A 17,855-nucleotide genomic window follows, 5' to 3' on the forward strand; every position below is an offset into this window, starting at 1 on the left:
CGGCGACAGTTTTTGTTGGCATCTGCTTTGTGTTATTCTCTTTCTTATGTATGCATTGTTGTTTTATTCTGTTTTTTTTGTTTTACTTATGTATGTAATTGTGTTTTTTACTTTTTTACTATCTATGTCCCCCATGACGTCATATAAGACCTCTGGGGGACATTCACTTTTTTTTTTTTTAAACTTTATTTAACATTTCCCACTGTAGCTGGGGCGTCCATAGGAGCCCTAATTATAGGGGAAAGCAACCCCTATGGTGACATTAGTCACCTGCAGAGCTGCCAGGGTCTAAGTCTGACCCTCCAGCTCTGCAGTAGCAGGGAATCCCGGGAGGTCACATGACGACCCCCCCCCCCCCCCCCCCCCCCCCCCCCCCCCGAGGCTCCCGTAGTGAAAGTACTTCTGACTTTCACTTTGCACAGACAGTGCTCATTGAGCACTGTATATCGGGGAAGCAAAAGGCAGGAAAGGTTAACCCTTTCCAATCCAATTTTTTTGCCACGTGTATTTTTCCCAGCTCCAATTTATTTTGTGCGGGAAAGAGGTTGGTAGATTACTTGGAACAACATAGAAAACCACACAAATAAATTACCTAATGATTTTATTAGCACTTTTAGATAAATTAAAATGTTTTTATTTATTTTGACTTATTTTTAGCGTCAGATACTTTTTGAAACAAATTGCAGGATGAAGTCCAGGCTTCCTAGTACATCTTTCACAGTAAGGCCACCTGCAGACGGCCGGGTCAGATCCGGCTGCAAGAATTCTCGCAGCGGGACCCGACCCCAGCACCTGCAGAGAGCAGCGTGGACACTCGCGTCCCCCGCGGCCACGGCTCTTTCATGTGCCGGCTCCGCACAGTAAAAGAGCATGCCACGATTTGTTTGCCGCGCAAGATTTTGCGCAGCCAAATCGCGGCTCTCTGCATAGGATTGCGTTTGTTAACGCACTCCTATGGCAGCTTTAAGGGGCGGAAATTCAGCGGAATTTCCGCTCGTGTGCAGGCGCCCTAAAAGGTGGTTTCTCTCCTTCGCACTTTTTGATTTCTTTTGCTCACTATTATGTGAATAAGTGAGCTGGAAAGAGCACTGAACAGCGCTGGATTCTTCATTTACTGAAAGCCAGATGTTTATTCTCCTCTGCCCTGTATTCTCCGACAATACAGAGCATGATTGCAGTCAGTAAATGAAGAGCCCAGCGCTTATCAGTGCTGATAGTGAATGCCCAAATGTGCTTTCTCCCTTCTCTGCTGCTGGAGGACACCCAACACTTTTATGTCAGTAAGTGAGCTGAAAACAGAGGGGCATTCAGTAAATGAAGAATGGAGCGCTGTCCAGCTCACTTACGGACATAAAAGTGTGTCGAGTGTCCTCCGGCAGCAGAGCGGGGGAAGGGGGGGGGGGGGGGAAGCACATTCGGGCATTCACTATCAGCACTGATAAGCGCTGGGCTCTTCATTTACTGACTGCACTCATGTTCTTTCTCCCCTCCTGTATTGTCAGAGAATACAAGGCAGCAGGGCAGAGGAGAAGAAACATCTGGCTTTCAGTAAATGAAGAATCCAGCGCTGTTCAGTGCTGTTTCCAGCTCACTTATTTACAAACGTGTGTCGGGTGGTCTCTGTCAGCAGAGCGGGGGAGGAGGCAGTGCAGAAACAGCATGTCGGGTCTGTCCCGACATCGGAGCTATAGAGGAAAATGATGTCGGGACAGCCCTGACAGTGGATTGGAAAGGGTTAAAACCCCCTCCTGCCTTCTGCTCTGGGTTATCAGCTGTCACTAACAGCTGATAACCGGTTCCTGCCTCTGACTGATTGCAGAGGCAGGAGACTTAGAGCACCACTGTATTTTTTTTACTATCGGCGGTCCTCTAAGCCCAGGACCAGCCGCCGTATATATAGTGGCTGGTCCTAAATGGGTTAAAGCCTTTATGCCAGAATATGTAAAGTTATGATTTTTTTTTTTTTGTGGGGATCAAAAAGACTGTAGCTGGAAGGGTTCTGTTTCAACAACCAAAGAACTGTATACAATTCCTTAGGCCTTCTAACTCTTCCTCAAATGTTAGATCAGAATTCACGCAGCAGTTGCTGAGGGGGAAATAAGAGTCTCTGAGGAATCTGTCAAACTAAATATTTTGTCTAGCACAGCAAGATCTTCTCTTGTTATCAGCAGGGCGACACCTGAGAGGGAAGCACAACAAATTGCCAGACCTCGTATGCAGAGTCAAATGTTGTATCCGATTGCAGACGTGTTCCCTTTCATCATAAGGAAGCGCAGTGTGCCTTTAGTAGACTTAGTGTATTCACTTACCGGAAGACCTGCAAACCAAAATATTTTTCTGCTTCAACCCAGCAGATCGCCCTACAGTTACAGCTGTCTAGTCCCAACATTGGCGTAAAGAGAAGAGATTTCTAATGTGAATCTGTTTTCCTTTAGTCCTACCAGCAGCACAATCGTCAGGTTATTCTGCCCCTGTATACTGGTAGGACAAAGGGAACTTTAAATTAGTAACACTGTGCAACACAATTTTTGTAACCGATAAGCGGCTTCTAGTAACATAAGTGCACTGAATTCAAATATGATATCTGCTTTTTTTTGCTACATAAGGTTTTCCAGTTATGGCGAATAATGTAATCAAATTGCAGAATTGTATTTTTGGAAATCTGCCTATACAATTAATCCAGTCAGCTCGCCATTAACCTTGCTTCATGAAAAGAACAAGAAAATGCGCAACTTTTTCACAATCACTGTTACACACCGCCTGCTGACTGAACACTATAAGGGTAGGTTTATGTAACATAGTTGGAACCTACCTGGCGGGAGCTCCCTCCAGTTGGGTAGATGAGACCATTACTCAGGCCCCATTATACTCTGTCTGAATCGCAATGATTCTCCGCTCGTTGACAGGGGGCCGTCACTTTCCATAGCAATGCTATGGAAAGCTTCACACGGCGTGATTCGCCGGCGGAGATGCTCAGATAATGTCGGCACACTCACCCATATTTGGTTTTCATGCTTGGATCTCCTCCCCGCATGGTCATAGAAGCGAAGATCTTATCTGCAAAACTAATATTACCCTCACACCTGAGATCTCCTCTTGAACATGGAGGCCCCAGGCCTTAGTTAAATACAAATCTATTGTCCCATTTCCCATAAGTGCAGCTAAAATGCTAATCCTCAGCTACGGAAGAGAGAGCAGAATCCCCTCCTCCCTAGAGTGGCATAATGAAGTGAACACTAGATGTTCCTTTTGAGAAGGTAAACGCCAGACGAGAAGGGGACCTGGAAAATTCACAAGTCTCTGGAACCCCTGGTTGACTGTTCTACACGGAGTCCCGGCCCACCACCATAAATAGTTGATGCCCCCCAACCATTAGATTCTATTCTGTTCATTTCACTATGTGATCACACTATAGAATTGCTTTATTCATTGTAGCTTTTCATCTTTTCTGATGATTCTATTGTATTTTCAAAAGAGCCGGCACTGTTTCTTGCTGTTTACAAGATCGAATGATTTGCAACGTGATTATGCATTTATTTACCTCTGCCTTTGTTGTAACCCCACCCCCACCCCTCACCCCCCAAAAGAATTATACAAAAAAGAAAAAAAATCTTTGTCAATATGAAGAATGAAGACACTTGGAATGTTTTAAATATTTAATGGAAAACATTTGTGTTTTAAACACAAGATCCCACACAGTCAATTTACAAAGATTGTCCGCTTTGTGGTTTTTACATAAAAATAATCAGTGCACTTAAAAAAAAAAAAAAAAAAAAAATTTAAAATGGGGGGAAAACAAAAAAAAGTCTAGTTTCATGTGTGCCCCAAAATCAGCACACATTAAAAACAGAACACGCTCCTTGTAAAATGTCTTACAGTCTCTCAGCTGGTTGTTTATACCAGTTTCACAGCAGGGAAATACTTGTGTGCAGAAAAGTCAAACTCAGGTGGTACCTGCATGAAGAGAGAGAGGAGGTTACATGTGCACAGGTTCAGATACTGACAATCTACCTGACTTGAAGAGCTCTATTGCTGAATATATATAAATAAGCACAATTCACTTCCTTGCTCATCCAAGTTATATTACAGGCATGGAAAGCACACGTCAAATATGTAGGGCATAAGTGACGTTGTAAAACCTCTTTTATATGGACTAATGCTGTCCCTCTACAATGCGCTTTAAACAACACTGGTGAGATGCCACTGTTGGCACGTGGGTTTTAAAGGAATCTGCCATTTATGACTAACCTTCTAGTGCAGTGATGGCGAACCTATGACACGTGTGTCAGCACGGACACGTGTAGCCATAGTCGCTGACACGCGGCCGCTGTCAGCCATTCACCTCGTTGGTGGTGAATACAGGCAGCGGCCCCAACTCCCCTGCCAGTATTCACTAAGCAGCGCTACTAGCAGTGCTGATCCCGACGCACACAGTGATGTCAGTGTGCAGCCGGGATCCTCCTTTAGGTTTTTAATGAAAGCAGGTCAGAATAATATGAAAAAACATCAACACTAAAGAGACCAAAAACTTCCAAATGTTTTTCTTTTTCTTTTTTTTATTTGAAAGTTTCTTATTTATTTACTAATCTAAAATAAAAACAAGATTTTGTAAGAACTTACTGTAAAATCTCTTTCTGGTCTTGTTCATTGGGGGACACAGCAAAGACCTTGGGTATAGCTTCTGCCACTAGGAGGCGACACTAAGCACAAAAGTGTTAACTCCTCCCACTAGCTATACCCCTCCTGCAAGCAGCATGCTAGCCCAGTTTGTGTGCAAGCAGTAGGAACAGCCAGTAGGATACAACATAGATAATCAACAACAATACTCACGAACTGTAACTCATTCCAACACCGTGCGCGACTGCACCGAGGACCCTCCCCTAGGGAGTATACGTCACAGTTCCAATACCAGACTGGGTGGGTGCTGTGTCCCCCAATGAACAAGACGAGAAAGATTTTACGGTAAGTTCTTACAAAATCTTGTTTTCTCGTCTGTTATCATTGGGGGACACAGCAAAGACCTTGGGACGTTCTAGAGCAGTACCCAAGGGGGCGGGAAAATATAAGGGGTCGCATGTGTAAGGAAGCAATCCGTCCTTCAACTGCGACCAGCGTTAATGGATGGCTAGGTATCCCGCATGCTCAGACAGAGTCTAAAGGGGCCTAAGTAACGGCCCCATCCACCCTCTGAGGGAAGAAAAAAAAAAAACAGAACCCATACAAGGAGCTTCCGACGAGGCATATGCCTTCCAAATAATACGGCCTAAGAATATGACCTTGCTGGCATAGTCGCCCTGAATGGCTGCAAGGCAGAGTCATTGTAAAGAGTCCACTCTGGAAACGCAGGGATCCAGTCGGAGTTGCCGGGATTACCGGCAGCGTGACTGAAGCATGCTACCTGCACGAGGTACTCTGGCGTAGTCAACCGAGAAACCTGCCCTGGAGCGTTCCTTGGAACTACCGAGAAGGTGCCCACCGATACCTCACCGAAGTGGATCCTGATACCGGCGGTAGGCCATACAGCGGGTAGATAACGACCGTTTCCTGTACCATCCGTACCCAATAGGCATCCAAAGATGGAGCTGTGAAGCCATAGGCGCCGAAACATCAGGGTTGTGGACCTTCTACCAGGCGTCTTAGTTGTAAAGTCAGGTCCCGTATACCTCCAGGTATTCGATCTCACCTATGCCGTCCCTCCGTGATGAAGGGACATTCGACTCCAGACGCCAGTGGAGAAACGACCTGTTGAGATATGCAACCATCTCATGCTGGACTCCTGTGTTAACCACGGTTGGAAGGCCTGCCGTATGACTTTGATGCTGTATATGCTGACAGCCTCCGTCCATGGCGACGGCTGTCTGATTAGCTGTAACTTGAAAAAGGGTCGTGAGAGGAAAAAGTTTGGTTCCATGATTCTGCAACAATGCCCACGGCGTCCGCCTCTGCATGGCCCCATGGGCTAGCTAGGACATCTGCCCATTTCGTGATCAACTAGGGCTGGCCCCGTGCTGGGATGCAATGTAACCATGTGACTCCAATGGGTACAGAAAAATTGACCGCACAAGGCAGCAAGGGTACACTGGTCCGAGACTCACTGATCCCTTTGAGGAAACCTCCACAGTAGGGATGGAGGAACCCTAAAATTGCAGACAGTACAAGTATGGACTGTCTTACGCTGTCCTGCAAATCATAATGCAGGGAGAACAATGCAGGAGGATCGCAGCGAGTCGCTGGATCTGTCCGCCTTAACCCCATTGGACGTTTTACCTTCCTATACAATCAGTCTCGCGACTAGGAGGGCTTAGTTTGCTGAGGATCAGCGCTCTACACCTGAACCAACACTAGTGACCGTTTAGAATACCGAGCACTCCTACGGTCAGTCTCCCCATCCCCAATGGGAGGAACGTGGCCTGTTCTGCACCCCACCAGGGTCCGCAGGAGCTCTGTCTCCTGCAGAGGGCTATCCACATCCTACTGACACGGCTGTAGAACTAGCAGTCAATCATTCCTAGAGAGTACACATGCCTTGTGGTTCAGAGAACGCCCGAAAGAAACGAACTCCGCATTACAAAGCGCCGCCGGAGGGGCGCCCCGCGTCAGTTCTGTCTGTGGTGGGGGCCTAAAAAGTATGCGGCTCTTCTGTCATCGTAGATCGCCCTAAGCTGCCTGTAGGAAGCTGCAGGTGGGAACTCCAGGGAGGCTAGCCGTTATGAAAAACGTCTGGAGCGTAAGCTTCTGTGGGGTGGAGGCGAATACGACGTGTTCACAGAATTCCTGAGAATAGTATATTCCTCAGAAGGGTACCACAAGACTTAGCCAGACCGAAGGAAGCCCAACGGAGTTTTGGCCTGCATACTGCTGCCTTAACAGCTTGCTCCACACAAGGCCCAATACATGTTGTCCATAAGGTGACTAATTTTTGGGGGAATGCAACTCTCGTACAATAGCGAGACCCCATACCGATGTGGTACTAGCCGGACCCTGTCCGCATGCTATCTCGGCATCGGACCTAGCGGTCTGGTTGCCTGCAGGGAAAAGCGGGGGGCTAGCTGTAAAGCCAGGGCAACCCGGTCAGGCCTGACATCAAGGCCGGGGTACCGCTGATAATCAGTTTGTAGACCAGAACAGCAGCAGGAAGCGCACTTGATATGTGGCTCGGTCCCGGACTGCGACCAAGGGTGCAGGAAACTACTGAGGGGACGAAGCTGACTCCTGCTCAAACCAGTGTATGCGCTGCTTCGGGCATTGAAGTACGCCCGGTCTCAGCCGCCTAGGGTACCGCCGACAAGCACCTTGAACCCTGTTGTACGTAGGGCAAGATATTCTCTGGCTGGATGTAGTCTCGTTCCTTAACGAGAGTGCACCTAGTATGTGACCCTTGCCGGCCGCTGTCCTCGTGTCCTCCTGGACACGGACACTGTGGTGCGATTGTCTGTAGAGGAGTTCAACCGGATTCGGGACAGACGTGAGGAAAAATGAGTCCAGAGACTCCCTGTGCGAGTACTGACAAGAGATCGCATACTGTTATCTGTAAGACGAGATTCTCTCAGCTTAATCTCGAACTACAGCGCGACCGCACTTGGTATGTGGCTCTGGCCGCCCCGCCAGCATGTCCTCCTGGACGCGGACACTATGGTACATGTGACCGCGGGGGGGGAACCACAGGGGAGCTGCCGACATGTAAGGCTCAACCCGGTGCGGAGCCGACATGGGGAACGATGAATCCAGTCAGCGAGCCCAGAGTAATGCTGACAAGAGTTCGCACACTGTTGTCCGGATATATAGAGCTGTAGCGAGAGCGCACCTGGCATGTGGCTCTGGCCGCCCTGTCCGTGTGTCATCCTGGACATAGACACCGCGGTACTGCTGGCTGCAGGGGGGCAATGGGGGAGCTTCCGTCAGGCAACGCTCAACCCGGTCCGGAGCAGATATGGGTAGTTGTGCGGTATTCCTTCTGTTATGGAAGGGTTAATAGGGGCGCTATCAGCGACCAGGGAGCCACCGATAGTCTGTGTGTAGTACGGAAGGGTTCCCGGCGACCTCCGTTTCGCTGAGAGGATTGCGTAAGGAGTGGTCAGCTGCTGCCTACGGGCAAAGCGGGTCGCACAGTAGCAGCCTATGGCAATCAAATGCCCGAACATCGCGAGCTACGCAATCTGTTCAGCAGCAAGGCAATGGTGGCCGTGCGACACGGTTATCCATCACCCGTCCTGACCGGCGGCAACGCACGCAGGAAACGTGACCAACGCTGCTGTAGGGGGCGATGCTGGTGCACAACCTCTAAAAATCGTGTGGCCTGTTCTGCTGCACGTGGCACCGAGAGTGTGGCCGCTTTGGAGGCGATTTTAAAATATCCCTGCGCCGACACGGAGAGTGGGGCCGGCAAACCGGCTGTGCGGCGCTATGCGTACACCGGGTGGCGCTACGGAAAGCGGGACACGGGGCGCCACAGGGTAGTCGCCCGCTCGGTGGGAAAATCCAGGCGCCCGCTCGGTGGGAAAATTCCAACGCTCGCTCGGCGGGAAAATTCCAACGCCCGCTCGGCGGGAAAATTCCAACGCCCGCTCGGCGGGGGAAAAACAAACGCCCGCTCGGCGGGGAAAATTCAAACGCCCGCTCGGCGGGGAAAATTCAAACGCCCGCTTGGCGGGAAAATTCAAACGCCCGCTTGGCGTCTGCATGCCCGGCCGACGGCGCGAGGAGCCCCTGCACGAAACAAGCAGCAGGCACGCGCCGGGTCCGCGGCAACCTCAGCCGCGGGCGGCCGGCAGCGCAAGCCGCGGGGGGGGGGTCCGTGCCATCAGCCGCGGCCGTCACCCACAGGCGCGGGCGGCCGGCGGCACATCAGCCGCGGGCGACCAGCGGCACAGCAGCCGCAGGCGGCCAGCGGCACAGCAGCCGCGGGCGGAGACATCACGGGAGGCCAGCGGTACATCCGCCGCGGTCGCTGAACAAGTAGCCGCCGGCGGCCGGCAGCACAGCAGCCACGGCCACTCACAGAAGCCGTGAAGGGGACAGTATGGGCGGCCAGTGGCACATCAGCCGCGGCCACCCAACAAGTAGCCGCGGGCGGCCCCAACAAAATGGCCGCGGGCGACCGGCAACACACCAGCCGCGGCCGAGTCCGTCCGGAAGTGCATAAGCCGCAGCCGTCCTGGAAGCGGGCAGCCACCGGCAGCACATCAGTTGCGGTCACAACCGCGCCAGGTTTAAAAAAGGGCCGCCCACCATACCGCCGCAGCATATAAGCCGCGGGCGCCGACCAAACGGGGGCCCACCAAACAGCCGCGGGGTCGCCCACCAAACAGCCGCGGGGTCGCCCACCAAACAGCCGCGGGGTCGCCCACCAAACAGCCGCGGGGTCGCCCACCAAACAGCCGCGGGGTCGCCCACCAAACAGCTGCGGGCGCAGCATAAACATCGGCGCTGCGTGTGCATAAGCCGCAGCCGCCCTCTAACAGCGCAGCAGGCGGCATAACTAGCAGCGCAGCTAACAAGCAGCGCAACGGGAAACAAAGTAGCGCAGCAGACAGCATAGCAAGCAGCACAACGCACATCGGGCGGCAATAACAAAATAAACCCACATACTTACCTCCTTCCTGAGGTAGGGTGGCTCCCGGGCTCCAGCAGAGCTTCTCCCCATCATCGCCTGCCTTTTGATGAGGCAGTGGATGCCGGACCATAAATGAGGGGGGCTCTATGGCTGGCGGGTCACACTCACTCAGTTTGGTGGCCGAGTGTGCGCCTTTTTCTTCAGAGGGGGCCCGGCAGACAACAGAGGGCTACATATCACCTCTGTTCGCCGCCCTCGGTGGGTTAACGGGGAGAGTCCTGCCTCCTCGTTATGCCCTGGCCTTCCGGAGAAAAAACATAAAAATAAATAAAAATAGTCTCAGCAGGAGACGGTCCTGGCCTCCTAGACACTAAGCAAAAAACTGAGCTAGCATGCTGCTTGCAGGAGGGGTATAGCTAGTGGGAGGAGTTAACACTTTTGTGCTTAGTGTCGCCTCCTAGTGGCAGAAGCTATACCCAAGGTCTTTGCTGTGTCCCCCAATGATAACAGACGAGAAAGTGACGTTTTAACTAATGATGGGAAGCAAAAAGGGGGTTGTCCCTTTTTGCCTAGACAATTTTGTAAACATGCTGTATACCACACACTAAAACACGGAAGGTTCGGTCAGAATGCGGACACTATAGAAAGCCGTTGAACTTGAATTATGTACGTTGGGATTGTGATTTTTCACTTTAGAGAATAAACAAACTTTACCCATTAGACAAATAATTTTGTACTTTGGCCTTACGCTATAATTGAAGCTAATGTAATGTGAAAGTGCAGCATATCATTTTCCTCAATACTAAAACACACCAGAACTTTGGGAAAATGTATTTACCAACCAGTTCAGAATGCAGAATTTCTTGTGTCAAAAACAGAAGAAATCAGTCTCAGAATCCAGTAACAGCTTCACGGTCACAATTGCTATTGGCAGATCTGCCTAACAGGCTATTAGTGGTTGCCTTATCAGACAACTTTTAGTTTGGAGCTCTATGACACTCATTGTGGGTAAAGCTCCCAACAAAACAATTATCGGGAAAGGTGCAGCTAAGTATATAGCTGCCTGGATACAATCTAGTATAACATGGCAGCTGTTCATGTAATCCATAGAAGACTTGAGTCTGCAAGAGTGGAAGCAACTCCTATAGTGACTCTCCATTCTGGGCTCATACAGTTCCCTATAGAGTGCCTCTATTCTGGCTCAGAGGCCCCTATAGAATGCCTCCATTCTGACTCATACAGTTCCCTATAGAGTGCCTCCATTCCGGCTCGTCGAGGTCCCTATAGAATGCCTCCATTCTGGCTCATACAGTTCCCTATAGAGTGCCTCCATTCTGGCTCGTCGAGGTCCCTATAGAGTGCCTCCATTCTGGCTCGTTGAGGTCCCTATAGAGTGCCTCCATTCTGGCTCATACAGATCCCCATAGAGTGCCTCCATTCTGGCTCATACAGATCCCTATAGAGTGCCTCCATTCTGGCTCGTCGAGGTCCCTATAGAGTGCCTCCATTCTGGCTCGTCGAGGTCCCTATAGAGTGCCTCCATTCTGGCTCGTCGAGGTCCCTATAGAGTGCCTCCATTCTGGCTCGTCGAGGTCCCTATAGAGTGCCTCCATTCTTGCTCGTCGAGGTCCCTATAGAGTGCCTCCATTCTTGCTCGTCGAGGTCCCTATAGAGTGCCTCCATTCTGGCTCGTCGAGGTCCCTATAGAGTGCCTCCATTCTGGCTCATACAGATCCCTATAGAGTGCCTTCATTCTGGCTCATAAAGTTCCCTATAGAGTGCCTCCATTCTGGCTCGTCGAGGTCCCTATAGAATGCCTCCATTCTGGCTCGTCGAGGTCCCTATAGAGTGCCTCCATTCTGGCTCGTCGAGGTCCCTATAGAGTGCCTCCATTCTGGCTCATACAGATCCCTATAGAGTGCCTCCATTCTGGCTCATACAGTTCCCTATAGAGTGCCTCCATTCTGGCTCGTCGAGGTCCCTATAGAGTGCCTCCATTCTGGCTCATACAGATCCCTATAGAGTGCCTCCATTCTGGCTCATACAGTTCCCTATAGAGTGCCTCCATTCTGGCTCGTCGAGGTCCCCATTGACGCAGTTCCTTCTTGTCTTTTCTCTGAGCCGCTCCGGACCACGCACCTCGTTAGTTATTCCAGTGACTAGGGCTAAGAACACATCATCTACTACTATAGAGTTCACATAAACTTTAAAGGATGGATTAGTCACCTAAAACCTCAATAGTGAGGTATACCTCCTGTGAAAACGTATCTGCAGGATTGTTACCCTCACAGCTTACCTTCGAGTCCTTTTTATGGCCTCCAGCAAGCAACTTCATTACTACTATATTATTTTTCGATGCTTTCAAAATTTCATTAACCTAAAAAAATAAAATATATATATATATAATGTTAGTAAACCACAAGATGGTGCCTTTAAATTTGCTTACACTACATTTCCTTGACATCAACGTCACATCTTGATGGATGCACCTATACGTCCTTGCAGAGTCAAACACAGACCAATAAAAGCCCTTAAAATGTAGCAAGTGGCCTAAAATTGGCGAATATACTGTAGTTGATATGTTAGGCAGCTCCATACACAAATTTCAAATCACCTACTTTAGCTCAGCAAATCGCACATTCTGGTTTCTCAGTGTAAAGGCCCGTTTACACGCAAAGAATCTTTCAAATGACTCAAAGATTTTACAATTTATTTGTATAACGTGTTCATAGACACTAATGTCCATTACCACTTTAGCATCTTCATTTGCATATAAAAGGACCTCCAGCAGAGCTCTGCAGAACCCAGTGTGTGATTAATCACGTGTGCACACAGCTGCATTGTTCTGCTCATGGCTGCTGGCAGATTACAATGTTATCTGCCAGCTCCCGTGGAGCTAACAGCTGAGGTCTATTGAGAGATAATTTATCTCTCTGCGGCTGAATCATGGATTTTAAGTTCACCTTAAAATAATTGTTCAAGTGAAAACTGCAGGATGCCCGCGTTTACATGCAACTATTATCACTCATTTTCGGTTGTTTGAACGAATCTTGAGTGATAATTGCTACATGTAAATGGGCCTTCAGATTTCAAGGGATTGCACAGGATGGAAAAAAAGAAAATGGCTGCTTTCTGCCAGAAACAGTGCCACCCCCGTCTATGGATTGCTTGTGGTATCACAGCTCAGCTCCGTTTTACTGGATAGGCTAAATCAGCAACTCACAAACAGCCTGTAGACAGAGGAGCTGCTGTTTTCAGAAGAAAGCGGCCATGTTTTTCTTATTCTTGGCAACTCTTTTCAAGTGCGTCTTTCACCATATTTAGGGCTGTATTCAGGATTGGTTTATTCCCTTGTGGGCATTCAGGTAAATTATATATTTTTTACTTTTTACAGTTTTTTTTCCCATTTAGCAGTAGCTATTACTTTAAATTCAAGGAGTCTGAAGACACGGCTTGCGCCTGAATGAGTCCACAGACTGGAGCTACGGTGAAGACCCCGACTTATCAGATACAGGAGGAGTATTTTACATGGCGTCAAAACAAACAACTGCTGAATCCTACTTTCACATGTGGCAGAAAATTCTGTCATGCGTAAATCTCCATGCCTCACATGAGGATTAGGATGTGGATTAGCTGCAAGTTTTGCCCATATCAGGTCCCCAGCCATATCGCTGCAAATCCACATAAACATTCGCATGCAAGACATGCGGATTCGTTCTTTGTGGAACTTTCCACCATGTTAAAATACCCCAAGAGGGCAGGGCAAGGGGGAAACTTCTCGTAAATATTCATAAGCAGGCATTTATTAATAGCCAATAGAAGAAAATAATAGTCACATGTATGGAATATATTTATCTTCCGATTCTAAAGTTATTGCTCCAAAAACGGACAAAAAGGAGCATTTTGGTGACAGATATTCTTTAGAAACCAAAAGTAGACACACCGACGTCAAAATGAATATAGAAACATGAGACATAAGCAGCGCCCAATGGCTATAATGGGGGCCATTGGGTTTCTGTAATGTTGCAAGTGGCAAGGGGCAAATGTGAGCAGAGCCTTATATAGTCAAACTGCACACCACTGGGGTTTCTGTACTGAGGATAGTGTTACCTGTTGCAGGTATCAGGTTGTGGTAATTACAAGTGCCTTCCGTGAGCCGAAGATTCGAGATGCAAGTTTTAGCAGTAAAAAAAGGTAATCTTAATAAAGACATAGGGATACAGAGATTTCATTTACTGGAGTGCACAAATCCTCTTTGTAATGGGAATTACCTCTTGATCTTGATTTGGGATGTTTTCCAAAATCATTCTGGCCTGTTGGAAATGTTTGCTTGCAGCCAAGTAGAGGTCTGCAGATTGAGGAGGGGGGCTGTACTTGTTTAAATCAGACATTTCCTAGGAGTCGTAAGAGCGAGAAATATTACATAAGAATTATAAAGTGTTAATTAGGCAAAAATGTAGTTAATATGGAACTTATGCAATACAGCCAAAAAGTTATAGGGACTCCAACAGTTTCTATGAACTCCGCTAAAGTAAAGTTATGAGCTTGTAGGAGCTGGGGCACAGAGTCCAGGGAGGCCATTCCTACCCTCACCTTCCTCCTTATTCCCCTGCTGTCTGCTTATAAAGCTGCCACTCCCTGTACACAGGAGACTGCTTATGCACACCCTCATAATGAAGGGGATTGCTCCAATATTTATGAGGGCGCACAAATAGTCTGTTGTATGTAAGGAACAGAAGCTTTGTGAGAGCGACAACTCTGGACTCCAAGCTCCAGCACCTATGAGCCCATAACTTCAGTTTACATGCTCATAGGAGCGGACAGTCCCTTTAAAAGAGTGAAAAGATAACTGTCCATCAGTAAATACACTTTAGTGGCTTCTGGAACGTGACTGAAGCTATCTAGTCTATGCATAGCATTTGCTACACCAAGGCCTTCTTCACACAGGCGACACAACATTGGCGCAAGAAAATCGTCCCTAATTGCAGAAGAAAGAGGGGGGGGGGGGGGGAAAAGTATACTTCACCTAGAAGTGCTGTTCGGGGCTCCGCTGCAGTTTTTTTCTGGTCCCCGACACTGGTCGTCTTGATTTCTTCTGGCCGGGAACTGAAAAATCCCTGCCTCCTGAAAGCGCTGGCTGTGATTGGCTGACACTTAGCCAATCAGAGTCAGCACTCGAATGGCTGTGATTGGCTAAGCGTCAGCAAATCAGAGGCAGCGTTTCCAGGAGGAGGAGATTTTTCATTTGCCAGCCAGAAGAGATGAAGGAGAATAGTGCCGGGGACCCAGGAAGAAGGTGCGGCTGGGCTGACAGCGCTTCTAAGGTGATGTATACTGTTTTTATTTTTTTTTATGCAGCCAGAGCTTAGATTAGGGCTTTGACAGAAGGATTACCTACTGTCAAAGTTGCATCGCATGAAAATCGCGTTTTCGTGCGATGCAATAGATAGGAAGGCTCCATAGTGAAACACGGGCTACAAAAACTCACGAGTCGCAGGCATATCGCGGGACCTGTGAGGTTTTTGTGTCGGGGTGTCACATGCTACAAAATATCATGTATGAATTAACCCATAGGAAAGCATGGGCTTCACATACATGCGATTTGTAGCATTGTAGCAACGCGACAAAATCGCACGACTGTCACCTGTGTGAAAGAGGCCTAAAAGGTGTTCTCTAGAGATGAGCGAGTATACTTGCTAAAAGGCAATTGCTCGAGCGAGCATTGCCTTTAGCGAGTACCTGCCCGCTCGAGACTAAAGGGAGGGAGAGAGAGATCTCCCCTCCGTTCCGTCCAGCTCTCCCCCGCAGCTCCCTGCCCGCCACCCGCACCCGAACCTCGCTCATCTCTAGTGTTCTCCCATAAAAAGTACTTCTCTTCTATCCACAATAGCCGATAAGCATCCATAGGGAGAAGCATCTGATCAATGTGGGTCTGACCACTCCATTTATTTGGGGACAAATGGGATCCACATTCTCATGATCAGTAGGAGTGGGGAGGTGGTCACAGCGGTGAGACCCACACCGATCAGTTACTTATCCCTTAACCACAGGATAGGAATAAGCGCTTCTTATGGAACAACCCCTTTAATGTGCAGCACAGCTGCTAGCAAAATCAGTGATTAGAATAAATGCTAATAAAATCACCCTCTTTATGCAGATGGATTTACTTTCAACTGAACTAACACGTCGATTGTCTATAGTGAAGGCGATTAGAGCTGTTAAACAGGTTATTGAACCTACCTTAAACTGCAAATAGTGCACTGGTGGAGGTGTAATAACACTGTTGAATGGAGCAAATCTGTGCTCATACCGAACTTGCTCACTGTCCAATTCAAACTTGGGTTTTCGCACTTTCCCATCCATGTCAAATGCAATCATAGTCTACATAAATAGACAAATAAAAATGGGTTAAAACAAACATTGTAAGTTTGAGGTCGATATTCCCCTACCAACACGGCAGCCACTATTCTGCAGCACTGGATTTATAGTGTGGCAGAATAAGGCCCCTGAAATGACTGCTGTACCAACACACATGGGCTGTCATTAAAGGGTTAAAGATCAAATATGTTATCTTACATTAACGAAGTTCACATAATGCATTTTAAGAAAGTAAAATAATTCGTTCCCATCATTTTACTAAAAGGTCTATAGGACTATAAATGTGGCCTTTGACCTTTCTGAGCAAGTTACAAAAACATACCAAGAAGTGGTTGCCTACGCACCTTGTACATCCCGGCACACATGCTCTGGTAGGCTTGGCTTAGAGTTATTTCTCTGCTCAATGGGCGAACTGAAACATTCAAATAAAGGCTTCATTACTGGGTCAGTATTTCACCACACACACTTGATCATTTAGATCTATCAAGTCACTTAAAAGTCATGGAAATGAGCCCAGTAGGATCCAGTAAAGGTGCGTTCGCAGGTTTTTTGATGCAGTTTCTGAAACCAAAACCAGACGAGGCTCATAAAGAGAGAAAAAATTAAAATGGACAGATATAAATGTCTTTTCTTGGATGGGCTCCTGGTTTTGGCTTCAAAACCTGCATAAAAAAGCTGAACGAAAACTGCATGTATGAAGGCCCCCTAAGGCGGCGTTCAGACCTGGCATGTTTGGTGTTTTTTGCAGAATTTTTGAACCTCCACTACATGAAATTTTCAAAAACAGCACACAGTTTAGAAAAAATGCATCGAGTTCTTAAAAAAGCACATGCTCTATGTTTTTCGCTGTAGTTCAGAAACGCTTCAAAAGCGCCTAGTGTGAATGGCAGCCTTAGGAAACACGCGATTGTGAATCAATTTCTACTGCTTTGGTGCAAATGAAAGCAACGACAGGCGCACAGGAAAACAGCAAGAGCGCCTCCAAAAAAGGGAATGCTCTTGCAGGTGGTGGCCGCAGACAATCACTCTGTTCTTATCTTTCCTGATTGTTCTCCAATTTTGCTGGTGTCCTTGTCACTACTGGTAGTATGACCCGGTACCTGCAGCCCAATCACGTTGCACATGTAGTCCTGCTCCTCCACAATGCAGTATCCATACATGCTGTCGCAAGAAGAATTTGCTATGTCTCGCAGCAGTCTCAAAAGTATGGTGCAGATACTAAACATGCTGTAACAATACGGTTCTGGGTTGGAGTTGCTTTGTCGTAACCGGTGAGGATCGGTAGTGTGGTCACAAGAAGCCAGTGGTCATACATGGGTAATATCAGTTCACAGTACAAGAGCAGGCAGGTAGCGTAGTCAGGGAAAGCCACAATTTGGTACAATGAGCAGCTATTTGAGGACGGAGGAGCAGGAAGATGATTAGCTTGGAGCTTAATAGTCATGCGATGAGGAAGACGCCATGCTTATTATATAGGGCGTCTAATTAGGAAAACAGGGTGGAAACAAACAGGGAAACAGGAACTGGATTTCAGGGGCAAGGAACTGAACCAGGTTTATGCAGGGGAGCTATCCAAAGGGCTGGAAGAGCAGCAGGAAGAGCTGCTGCCTGGAGCACAGAAGCTCCTGGGTTTGAGTCCTGACACATTGGCTGCTCCACGAGGAGAGCTGGACAGGGAAGCAGAAGGGTATCATCTCAGCATCAATATCTATGCCTTTGTGCAAGGAGGAACAGGAGAACAGCCAGAGCCACACAAAATTATCTCCAGCGGGCTACTGGTCTGCACGTTTCTCAAACAGTCAGAAACAGACTCCATGAGGGTGGCATGAGGGCCCGACTTGAGCTTCACAAATGAAAGCAGATTAACACTAAGCATGTCTATTGTTTATCAAGATCCGATCTGTGATTTACGCGCGCTCTTAAT

General features: G+C 48.1%; 1 protein-coding gene across 3 annotated transcripts in view; it reads right to left on the reverse strand.

Annotated features, from left to right (window-relative positions):
* Positions 1-3,643: 3,643 nt before the first annotated feature.
* The window catches only part of NAA35 (N-alpha-acetyltransferase 35, NatC auxiliary subunit), a 32,925-nt gene continuing 18,713 nt past the window's right edge, over positions 3,644-17,855 (reverse strand). For all 3 annotated transcript variants that reach the window (XM_066604100.1, XM_066604099.1, XM_066604101.1), the window contains 5 exons: positions 16,276-16,343; positions 15,794-15,934; positions 13,825-13,947; positions 11,850-11,930; positions 3,644-3,954 (listed from right to left, as the gene is read on the reverse strand). In XM_066604100.1, coding sequence (XP_066460197.1) covers positions 3,895-3,954; positions 11,850-11,930; positions 13,825-13,947; positions 15,794-15,934; positions 16,276-16,343 — 473 coding nt within the window. In that variant the 3' untranslated portion in view covers positions 3,644-3,894. The remainder of the gene's footprint in view (positions 3,955-11,849; positions 11,931-13,824; positions 13,948-15,793; positions 15,935-16,275; positions 16,344-17,855) is intronic.

Source organism: Eleutherodactylus coqui, chromosome 5 (genome assembly GCF_035609145.1).
Source record: "Eleutherodactylus coqui strain aEleCoq1 chromosome 5, aEleCoq1.hap1, whole genome shotgun sequence".
Lineage (NCBI taxonomy): Eukaryota > Metazoa > Chordata > Amphibia > Anura > Eleutherodactylidae > Eleutherodactylus > Eleutherodactylus coqui.